General features: G+C 41.4%; 1 protein-coding gene across 2 annotated transcripts in view; it reads right to left on the reverse strand.

Moving 5' to 3' along the window:
* Nucleotides 1-1118: 1118 nt before the first annotated feature.
* Nucleotides 1119-12377, reverse strand: part of COL4A2 (collagen type IV alpha 2 chain) — a 305291-nt gene continuing 294032 nt past the window's right edge. For both annotated transcript variants that reach the window (XM_061607561.1, XM_061607560.1), the window contains 3 exons: nucleotides 8023-8214; nucleotides 6125-6411; nucleotides 1119-3770 (listed from right to left, as the gene is read on the reverse strand). In XM_061607561.1, coding sequence (XP_061463545.1) covers nucleotides 3516-3770; nucleotides 6125-6411; nucleotides 8023-8214 — 734 coding nt within the window. In that variant the 3' untranslated portion in view covers nucleotides 1119-3515. The remainder of the gene's footprint in view (nucleotides 3771-6124; nucleotides 6412-8022; nucleotides 8215-12377) is intronic.

Genomic DNA, 12377 nt, shown 5'->3' on the forward strand with positions numbered 1-12377 from the left:
GGTTTGTCACTGGACACCCATGCAGCCTCAGTGGTTAGGAGCATCTTTCATAGGCTTTGGCTGGTAGGACAATGGCAGCTTTTCCTGGGCTGAGACAGCTTGGCCACAGTGATTCAAGACTGGAGTACTGCAATGCACTCTATAAAGGGCTTCCCTTGTGCTTGGTGTGGAAATGGCAGTTAGCAATCATGCTGCAGCATTCTGCACTAACAGGAGTGAGAATCTGTCAGCATATTACACCAGTCCTTGAAGATCTGCACTGGTTATCAGCTTGGTAGCAGGCTAACTTCAAGATGTCATTATTAGATAAAGCCTTTAATGGCTTGGGTCCAGTTGACTCAGTGGATCCTTTTGCCCCCTGTACATGCTGATTCGATCACTTCTGTTTGTGTTTCTGCCTTGGCAAAGAGTCATTCCTTTACGGGGATAGCACCCGTGTTTTGGAATTCCCTGCCTCTTGACATTAGGCAGGCACTGTACTGTACTTTTCAGAGGGCTGCTGAAAACTTTCCTGTTTCAGAGGGCCTATCCAGATACATTATTTGGTTACACTGTTTAGAAATTCGTTAAATGTTAAAACATTGAACAATTTGTAAATGATTTAAATAATTTTTTATCATTTTTTTTATCACAGAGGTACTTGCCGCTCTGAGCGCCTTTGGGAGGAAGGGCAGGATATACATTTAATTAATAATAAAAAATGGGAAGGGATAGAAAAGTATGCAGAAGCACCAGTCCCACATACTTCCATAACTGCTTTGAACATCACATCAAGCTTCATCACATCAAAAATATTTTTAGCAGGATTCCCTTGAATCTAAAAGATGACAAGTGATTTCCATGTTTGATTACTGCATGCACAAGTTAGGCAAGGAGAACAGAAGGCCCATCTCTCTCCTAGCTACATGTGCTTATTGGCTAGTTTGTGAAAACAGGCAGAGTCCGTCTCTCGCTTGCCTTGGTGAGTTGATTGGAGTGCTGGGCTTTAATGTGAAATGCTTCCCTTCCTTTTACTAAAGTCCAGCCTAACATCTTTGTTTCTTTCTATGGGAGTGTTTATGGCTTAAAGACTGCAACGAGTCTAAATAATGAAACACAATAATTTCTTACCCCAAAAGTAAAATGTTAAAATACAAACTTTTATTTATGTTACAAAATCAAACCCATTAATCACTCTTTGTTCTGTTGGTCTTACCAAGTAAGTGCACAGAATCAGAACCAGAACAGCAGTGTTAGAATCGTACTGTCGTGCAGAAAGTGTTGTGTTTCGCACTCTTCCAGGTACAATTCTAAGGGCCCCTCTAGACTGGTGTTTTTTGTGGGTGTCTCCTGCAACATGTCATTGATGCAATAATAGTGCATTAGTGGTGGATTTATACTGGACTGTCCACACGCAGAGTGGTACGCGGCGGTAATGCAGCCGAAGCTCTGCTCACGGCCGGAGTTCAATTCCAACGGAAGGAGGAAGTCGAATCTCCGGTAAAAGGGGTCAAGGTCCACTCAGCCTTCCATCCCTCCGTGGTCGGCAAAATGAGTACCTGGCATCCGCTGGGGGGTAAAGAAAGGCCGGGGAAGGAACTGGCAATCCCACCCCATATATACGGTCTGCCTAGTAAACGTTGCAAGATGTCACCCTAAGAGTCGGAAACGACTCGCACTACAAGTGCGGGACACCATCTTTACGGGGACACCTTCACCTTTACCTTTTTTTTAATGCTTTCCCAATGTTACTGCATTATTGCCATCTAGAGGGGCACTCTTGTGCTATACACAACAAAACCAGAACAGCCCCTCCTCGGAACATCTGCAATATGAAAAGTCACAAGATTGCTAATAGGATATGCACCAATTGGAAATGAAGCAGTATGTCTGCCCTGGCACATTTCAGAAGCAAACAGCAATGAACGCGGGACCATGTATAATTGCCTCAATGCAATCATGCGCAATAGAAAGTACATCTGGTCATTGGAAGATAGAGATTCTTTAGTTTTACCTCAAGTATTTGTTAAGGTTCCATTAGACTTGTCTTGATTATAGTCAGATAAAGATTGTGCCATCTGCATATCTTGCTTCCTTCCCAGCAGCGTGTTTTTAATCTAGTCTTCCTTCCATCACTCACCCACCAGGGAGCAGCGAGGAGGAAGATTGGCAGCATAACCCTAAGCATGTGTATTCAGAAGCCCCTCTCAGTCCAGTGGGACTTCCTAGAGAGTTTGTAGATATTGGATTGCAGCCTGAAATACAACTGCACCAGCTGCACAGTATGATCCTAAAGATACCTTTTTTTGCTGCTACTCCCAGGTGATCATGACGCTAGCAACGGGACAGAGGTTTTTTTATGTGGTATCTGGGATTGCCTAAAAACTCTGCTGGTCTGGAATTCCCTTCAGCAGTATTGATGGAGAACTGGGCTCTGGCCTTGGTGCACTCCTTATAATGGAGGAGTTGTGGGTCTCCAGAAGCACAATGCTTATTTAATTAAATAATTTAATTTCTATGTTTCTCCTTCCAAAGGAGCTCGGGAGGCTAACATTTTGCTCAGGGCAGTTGTTAATATGATGCTAGCATTTTTAGTGTGTTACCTGTGAAAAGCAGTGGGGGCGGGGAGGGGAGGCAAAGTTTATTCAGGGTCTGTAGGCTATGCAAACAAGGCGTATGAAGCAACATGTTTAATAAATAGTATTTAGGGGGGGAAAGAATGGTCCTGAAATGAAGTTGCAATGTAAAGACAGCAAGCAGGTGCATGTTTAAAGTTCCACTGACGTTGCTGGGTCTTAAAACATGCTTAACTGTGCTGACCTGTAGCCAAAGTCTTACAAATGAGAAAATACACATTGGGTTGTTGTATTAAACATAGCTAAGGTGAACGTTCCATCAGCGCAAGAATTTCTCTTTGCACAATGGAATGTTCTCCCCCTCTCCTCCACCCCTATCCCCCTAAATCTGTTCTGGGTTTCCCCCCAACCCTCTAGAGCAGATCTGGAGATGTTGTGAAGTGAGGAGAAGAGGGTAAGTTCCATACTAGTGCAATTACCTAGCTGAATACCACCCTTTTGATCAAGTGCCTGAACATAACTTCTATTTTAGTAGTTTGTAATATGGTACTTGCATTTCAGCTCTCTGAGGTGATCCCAGTATGCTTGCACATCTATTTTAATGTTTGATTACTATTCAAGGACTATGAATTCTGAGTTGCTCTCAATGGTTTAGTATACATAAAAATGCATAAAAACCCAATTGGTGCTTTGAGTCAGACCTAGTGGGCAGCAAATGTGTTAGAGATTGAAATAGCAACCACGATGTAATTTCCTAAGAGAATTCTACCATTTGCAACAATACAAAAGCTATCTAGCAAATGATGGAAATGACAGCAGAAACAACTTGGTTGTAAGCCCTTGCACTGGTTTGTTCTTCCAGATAAATGGCGATCAACTTACTGTTCAATTCTTGAGGTAACAAAGTTAAATAAGCACCAACGAGATTTGTTCCTCACGATTCCAATGTGACTTCTTTTTTCACAAATTTTTCATACAGACTTGGCATCGGCTTATGTGTGTTCGGATGAGTCCAGCCTTAAGTGTATCTGGTGAGGGTGAGTGTTGAAATTGATTGGCAATGGTAGTAAGCCAGAAACTGTATTTGTTTGCAAAATAGTGGCAGGTCCCCTGAGCACCGTTGCACTCGATGAATGGTGTTGCTCTGAAGTCTTCCAGACAGCTACCCGGAGAAACAAGTGACTGGCCTCCTCCTTCCGCACCAGCTGCAGTGTGCTAGGAGAAACCAGATGGAGTGTTCAGATACAAGGTAAGAGCAGTATATAGTATGTACTGGCACTATCATTGACATGAATGACAGGTTCCACAGGACTTCTAACATCTATATGAAGCCACAGAGTGAGAACAGCCAGAAATTTAAAGTGAGATGTCTCCACTATACTAATGACACCTAGTACTATTTCTCCTTTTCACTGGAGTCAGGTGAAGTGTTAGAAGCGCTGAAAGAGTCAATGATGGACTGGATAAAGGCTGATAAAATGAAACTCAATTTAGAAAAAGATAAGAGATTCTGTTGCCCAAGGTTCACCCTTCTCTGGATGGGGTTGCACTCTCACAAGTGGAAGATCAAAAACAGCAAACAAAGGGGTTCTGGATGCAATTGGGAAATTCTGTTGTGCTTGTTGAAAAAAACTGCTTGAAACTATGCAAGCTGGAAAAATAGTTGGAAAAATGTTTTTTTCATGAAATACTGGAATAAATTTCCCTTGATAAAGAGTATTTCACAGCGCACTGGGAACCAATTTACTTGTGCATTATTCTTCAGTACTGCATTCTCCTATATGGATCAGGTTTGCAGCTTGGGAAAGCTGTAAGATCCAGCCCTTCTCTAGATGCTGAAGTGGCATCAGCTTAGGCATAAAGCTCTCCAATAGACTATGCTGGTGCGGCAATTGTGGCCCTCTTGTACAGAGAACCCTACATCCAGATTAGACTTCTGCTGTGTAACATGTATGGGTTTCCTTTGCAGACATCTAAAAGCAAAGCAGTTGGTTCAAACCTAGCACATAGGCTGCTCCCTGGTATGGGTTACAAGGAACACATCTCACAAAGAAAAATAAACACAGGTATAAAAATACAATATAAAAATACAATAAAAGCAATGCAATTTACATTAATTAAATTAAATAACAAATAACATTCTAAAAACAAATAAAATTAAATAATGAATAACATTATCATTATCGGCACCGCCAAGAAAGAGGAGGTGGTGTTAGTGGGGGCTAAATGAATTGGAACCTGTATGTTTCAGTCAAATGGAACTCTTTGAAGTTTTATTTTATTTTAAACGAAAAAAGGAAAGTTTGAAGAGGGCAGATTTTGCAGAAATACATTTACCATGGGGGACAGGATGGGATAGCAGGAAGTTTCTTTAAAGGCAGAGGCCAAGCATGCTCTTCCATTTACTGAAGAAGGAGGACAATGAATGTTGAAATACAACCCCATGCTGCCCCATGGAAAAATACACGCCTAAACGGCATTGTCCACAGTTTAACAATTGTGGGGAAAGGAGAGTCTCTTCAAATGAACTTTTACTACTTGGTACTCCAATTCTGGCACCCAAGGCAAGATTTTTTTTTTTGAGGAGGGATTGCTAACAGAAGCAAAGTGGGTTGTACTGCTCACCCTGATTCTGTTTGCAGAATGTGGGGCACGTTTCCTGGATTTCTCACAGCACCCTAAATGGGCCCTCTCTGGTGGTGCTTGTGATACCCATGTAAATGTAATACTGTAAATATGGTAAGTGTGGGTTTATTAGAGTATATGTGGTAAGTAGACTGAGTGAGAGGGGGGAGTACATGGGTTGGAATGTTGAAGAGTGTTGTATGATGATTGGCTGAGCGTCTGGGGGTCTAAAGGTATAAATGGGAGGATGACAGTTGTGGGGGGAGGGAGAGCTAAGGGAGAAGGTTGTTGGTTGGTTCTGGGTTTTGGAGAGGGTGGATTGTAAACAAATAAATAGTTCTTGGTTTACCAGAATGCCTGATCTTTGGCTGGGTTTCACAGACCAGAAGGGTGGGCAGGGCATATACCAAGGTTGGGAAACAGTATCAATGGTGGCAGCGGTGAAGAGATAGTGTAATATCATCAGGTATCCAGAGCAACCCAGGGCTGTAATCTTTATAGGCACAAAGATACAGGTGGGTTGTGGCCTGTAAGTGCACCCAGAAACAACATAGCGATAGGCCAGGAGGAGATGAAGGCACAGTCTCAAGGCAATATTGTTTACAGGGAGTGTTGGTGGTGGTGCCTAGCAGTGGGATCTTGAGAGATCTGTGCTAGGGCAGGTGAGAGGACCGTTAAGAGACCAGGACCCTGAGGTGGGACCATGACAGGATGGTGAGCACAGGGGTGTGTGTGTCCTTACACACAGTGTTTCTGTTCACAACCCCCCCACACCCAAATCCACCTTAAGCTTCTTCCTATTCTACTAGCTTTCAAAGTGTGCTTTCTGCACAGTTTGCTTGGCTGTGCTTAGTCAAGGCACTCAAAGGGAGAGGCTTGCATAAAGGCAGGAGATTATGCATTTTTTAAGCATTTGTATCTCAATCAACAAAATAAACAAGTACCATAAGGAAGGAATAGCCAATCCATAAACTGCGCCATCCTTCAGGGCAGTGTGGAATAGTAACATCTTGGCTGTGAATTGCTATAGCAACAGCTGGAGCTTCACAGACTGAACAACGACTGATATAAGGTCTGATTTCTTCTTCTTTCACAGGCATCATTGGAAGAGGGGCTGTCGTTGAGAGCCAATATGATTTATCATTGCGACTTGCATAATAACAGACATCCCCAGGATTGCAGTAAAGAAAAGGCATGGTGCTGAATCGAGCTAAACATGAACCAGCTAGACCTGGAAAAATAAAACACAAACCTTCATTAGTCTCTCTGTAATTTTTTTCTGGAAGTTCAGCACCCCATCAAGTTTTTTGCCACATTTGTTAGAACTGGAAAAAAGGCCTACAGAAACCTTCTTATGAGGCGGGGGGGGGGAGGATTTTCATAATGCTTTAGTTGCTAAACAAAACTTTAACTTCAAATAGTATATTTTTCAATTTGCAAGTTTTGAAATCACTATGATTTAATGGAGATGAAAGGATGCTCTCTGGTAGTCTAATTTTTGATACTTTATTCTGATTCCATATGTTAACACTCTGAAGTTCCTAGCCACATTTAAATGGTAACTTTTAGCCATCTGCATCCTAAAGAAATATACTGCTAAAGTAGTATGATCATTAGGGTCATCCTGCTGCGCTTGGTGTTGGTGCAATTTTATTAGGTTAGGTCTGGATGCCATATAACTGCATTTGCACTCAGATAGCGCCTGGGGATGAGAGCAGGTCAGCTGTTGCCCAGACATTCTTTATCTCGACCCTCTTTTGTGTGGTGTGTCAGCTTTCTATTGGTAGTTTTTTGCCAGTGCTGTAACAAATCCATGCAATTGTGCCATCCTAATGTTTTAGCAGTTGGATATGCTATGCTAGAATATTGGTTTTTATACTCCCTCTTGACAGCATTTTTGCTGGCATAAGTAGAATAACTTTTAGTTATCTGAAACAGAGTGAGCAGAACCTTTCAGAAGACTTGCTTCTTTGTGGTAAGACTATTGAAGAACTGACTGACAGCACACCAATAAGTTCAAAAAGAATTCCATATAGTTGTCCTTTGTCTTTTCTCCCATTTTCTCTGAACCATTATATCTGCCATTGCTTTAAGACCAGGTCTGGGGAACCGTGGGCCCTCCAGATGTTGAACTACAACTCCCAGCAGCCCCAGCAAGCACAGCCAATGGCCAGGGATGATGGGAATTGTAGTTCAGCAACATCTGGATGGCCTAACGTTCCCCACAACTGCTTTAAGAAGGAAGGTTTTTTATTTTAGTCCAAGGAAAACTCTGGAGGCAAGTGGAAAAACACTGAAAACCAGATCAAGCATAATACCAGTATAAACTTATTAGTCACATTTACTGAGGATTTGAAACTATTTGAAAAAACAAACTACCATTGCCATGTTAAAAGTGTGATAGGCTCCTGGGCTTTGTGCTGAGATTGTTGCTTTCTCAAGTTCCCAGGCCATGGTCTGAAGGCAAATGAGACCAGCATCCTGCTGAAGCTAAGCAGGGTCAGGTCTGGTCAGTGCCTGGATGGGAGACCACCTGGGAACCATACGGAAGCCGCCTTGGGCTTCTACCATGAAAGAAAGGCAGGGTATAAATGTAATAAATAGATAAATAATAAATAAGATTAAATTGAACAGGAGCAGAACCTGGCTTTTTGGTTAGATCTGTAGTTCTCGATTTGTTTTATGTGCGTATAAAATTCTGCTTTATTTCTATTCCTTGAAAATTATTGGTTAGGGGTTTTTGGACTGATTAGTATGTTTTTTGGATATACTGCTCAATGTAGGGTTTTTTTTAATAAACAATGTGAACATCACTACTACATAACACCTCACAAATGCATACCCAGATCCTGGTTATGTGCTTTATCTTGTCCTTCAAAATATAGTAAACTGTAGCCACTCCATAGTTTGTTCATACCCACTGGACACATTGGCTCTTGCTCAGACTGGCTGTGCTTCACCAGAAGGTATCCTATGTTAATGCTGCGGCCTGGCATACCTGGCAGCCCAGGAGTACCTGGATCACCTGCTACACCTGAGGAGAGGAAAAGGGGGCATGAGTGTTGGAGAAAGTAAACTGATTTAAAGGCTTCATTGAACATGGAAAGAATTGTCATTGTACCCCAGTCAAAGTGACAGCTGCCTTCAGTCTGTTTAGGGCTGAATAATCCAGGACAAGTGGTTAGGTGTTCACAGTCATTTTGACAATGGCTAGAAATATTTCTAGGCGGGGAGTAAGGTCTATGAATTGTTACTACAAGGCATTAGGAACCCACTCCACCCACCATTACATGATGCTGAAGGGAAGGAATAAAAAACAATGGTAAGATGTGTTTTGGTAATTTACTGTATTGTATGGGATTATACATGTCAGAACTAACTTCTAACAAACTACTTTATTTGTCCATTTAACAATAACAGAATAAGGCACTAGAAAGCCATACATCTGTCCACTGAACAACAATAACGTAGGCCTCTAAACCAGATTAAAACCCCTAAGGGTTGTAAGGACCATATCTTTTACACAGAATCTGCCATGGCTGTTTCCTTATTTCCAGAAATAAGGTTTGAAACCAGCCAGATTGTTTTTGTTAAGGGTTGCCTGTCTGTAACAGAAAATATAATACAAAATTATATTTAAACAAAAACTGGCATCTTTGAGGGTCTTTGCCAAAACAGTTAATAACTTGTTTTATAAATTTCTCCTTGGGATCAGAAAGGTCTTCACCTATTTTTCCTCTGGACAAGCCAACCAATCTGTCTTCATTCATTGTTGAATATAGCCAATCACCCTACGCAAAGTGCTAAAAGATGGTTCAATTGTGCTTGTAACTGGGAGGGAAAGTGCTGCAAGAATGGACATTTTAATAGCAGGGGATAGTTTGGTGTGGTCCAACAATTCATTAAGGCTCATGTTTCATATGTTGCACAATGATGGATGTGGGGTTTTTGTATGACTTCTTACCCACAACTTCTTACCAATTCATCCCCCAAAATTTCAAATTCCAAATTCAACTGATGGGCAGATGGGAGCATACCTTCAAATACCCCTCCTCTGTGATTCTATTTCAGACTTCTGTGGTATGAAGGAGAAGGGTGGAGGAGTCTGAAGATGTACTCTGATCAGCCCGTCAGCTGATGGCAGATGGGAGTGCACCTTCAAATGCCTGCCCTCGCTAATGATGTTAGCTGGTGGACAGGTGGGCGTGGTTTGGGGAAAGTGACCTCATGAGTCAAATTAGACCCCTGGGGGGCATGAGTGGCCTGTAGGTTCTGCACCCCACTGTAGCACACAAAACGTGCCATGCAACTGGATCCTGAGGCAGATCAGTGCAGCCTTGTTATGTCATTAGCTGCTGGGATAAGACGTTCAATAAATATAGTGGTTAGCAAGCATACTACAAGCTGTCTCAGGCTGTTTCCAGATTGCAAAAAGGGGAATATGCTACAATAAAGGAAGTCTAGAGGCCACTGCAAGAAGGCCCATTACCAAAGGAAGCCATACTGAAACTAAGATCATATTTATTCAAACTTAGAGCATACCAGTGATCCTATTATCACTAAATTTCTAGAGTGCTGAAATCATGTAAAATTTGCAAGCATAATCATTTAGTCAGAACAAGCAACATTCATCTGAGCTGCCTGCTGACCCAGAGAGGCTTTCCTCCAGAACAATGCAAAGAGTCCAAGTCTAGCAGCGGGAGTTTTCTGTTCTCTTCATATTATCACTCTAAATTTCCTGCTCATTAGCTGGGGGCGCATGTATCTATGCACATTAAAATAAAAAAAATTAGAATTCCAGGGGGGCAAGCACTTCCCTCCCCCTCTCTGCAGACACCCTTGTTTGGGGAGCTGTGGGCTATGAAGCAATCCAGATGAAGACTAGAGCACAAGTGACACAAGTTTCACGCTGAAGCTGACTGAACACTGGCTAGTGCACATATATCACAGCTCGGAAAACTTACTTTTTTGAACTACAACTCCCATCAGCCCAATCTAGTGGCCATGCTGGCTGGGGCTGATGGGAGTTGTAGTTCAAAAAAGTAACTTTTCCAAGCTCTGGATGGAGCTGGTGAAGAAGACACATTCTGCAGCATGGATTCCATCCTCTAATAAACTGCCCAGTGGAGCTCTTTTGGATGGTAAGGAGATTGCTGAGGGTGAAGGGCTTCTAGAGCATTTGAGGACGCACTCTGACCAACTGGCTGCATATTCTCAAATACAGTCACTTGACTTCAGAGTGACCTTGACTCCACTGTAGTCCCAATCGAAGCAATCAATCCCACAGTCTGTGATGCACTGTGGAATCAGCTATGTAGCCGGAAAATGAACCAGGAGACATGCCCTTGACCTCAGTCCCTCTTGGCTTATTAAATCTCGTGGAGGGGGTTTCCCTGGTGGATACTTCATTGCAAGAGGAAGTGGTCCCTGTTGCTTCTGAAGAGGCCAACCACGCCTAAAGAAGCCAGCCCTCAAAGCCTTGGTTTGGAGTAACTACCAACCAGTTGCAAATACCCCCTTTCTAGAGAAGGCAGTAAGAGAGTTGTGACAGAGCACCTGCATTCTTGGATGTTATAGATTATCTAGACCCATTCCAATCTGAGTTCAGGCTCAGTCATGAACCAATAAGGAATTTGGTTAATTGGGTCAACTACCAATTTGTCTTTAGAATCTTTTTCCGTTGGGTCTGTCTGTGTTCTGTTTTGTTTTCTGTACCAGAAAGTTGGTAGTTAACCATCAGAAAGGAGATTCAGTGAATGTGAGATGAAGGTTTTACAAAAAGGATTAAGTTTTATTCCCACCCCTAGCCATAACTCCTTCCAGTCTGTGGTAGAACTACAAGCATTATTTAGAAAAATACGGAAGTCAGATTTTTTTTAAGGGTAGCAATGTCTCCCTGTCAGAGTTTGGTAATGTTTAAACCTAGATCTACCTTTAATCCACCCTCGAATAATCCAAGACTATTAGTATTTGAAGACCTAGTGACCGAAGATGTGCAAGATTTGGAGAAACTTGGTACATCCATGGCATAATATGACTATTGAGGAAAATAAGGCACTATATTACCTTAAAAGTTATAATGATGTGGTATACAAGCCAGCTAACAAAGGAGATGCCATAGTTATATACATGGATTGCTTTGAATGTATGTACATTTTACAGGAAGGAAGTATGTTTAAAAAGTATATTGCCTTATAGAAGAGGTACCTGGACGATATATTTATGATATGGGTGGGTACTGAAAAGACCTTGAAGAGTTTCTACATCACATTAATGGGGTCCATGAGACAATAAAATTTGATATGAGTTATAATCAATTTAAAGTTCATTTTTTAGATGTGGAGGTTTCTATACAAAATAAGGGACTCACTACTAATATATTTCATAAAAATACAGATGCCAATTCATTCTTACAATATGATAGTTACACAATCTTCCTTATTTGCAGATGTAGAGAATAAGAGGAAACTGTAGCGAGATTAAGGATTGCCACATACAGGCAAAAATACAGAACAATTAAACAGAAGAGGGTATCCACTGAAACTCTTGAGGCAAAATATAAAGCCCTAAATAGGGATAGAAATCGGATGACATCAAAGCCCAAACAAAAGAAAGATAAAATGGTGGTTCCCCTTACTTTTGATAGCCATATGGATAAAGGCTATCGTTAAAAAACATTGGTATTTAATTGAGCACCTACCAGGATGCAAGCATGGTCCCCTATTTGCATACAGAAGACAAAGGAACCTAAGAGATATACTGGTTCATAGTATGTGCAGACCTAGGTCTACCAGTAGGGATCAAACATTGATGGATACAGCAGTAAGAGGTAATTTTCCCTGTGGGAATTGCAGTGTTTGTGAGAATTGTAAAAAAAGGGGAATTATTTGTGAACCCAATTAATCATGTTAAATTATTTTATTATGGTTTCTTTAATTGTAATTGTTTATGCTATCATTTGCCCTTGTAAATATATATATATATATATATATATATATATATAGGGATGACAACTAGAGCTATTAAAAACATAAGAGTTGCATCAGGACTCGAAAAATCCAAGCCCCTTTGGTCCAACACTTTGTGGAATGTGGACACGATGTGTGAGATCTAAAATTTTGTTGCCTCAAAAAGATACAAGCCCAAGGACATCAACTACATCGTAGACTACAACTAAGAGAACTATTTTGGATCTAC

This window comes from Rhineura floridana, chromosome 2 (genome assembly GCF_030035675.1).
Source record: "Rhineura floridana isolate rRhiFlo1 chromosome 2, rRhiFlo1.hap2, whole genome shotgun sequence".
Classification (NCBI taxonomy): domain Eukaryota; kingdom Metazoa; phylum Chordata; class Lepidosauria; order Squamata; family Rhineuridae; genus Rhineura; species Rhineura floridana.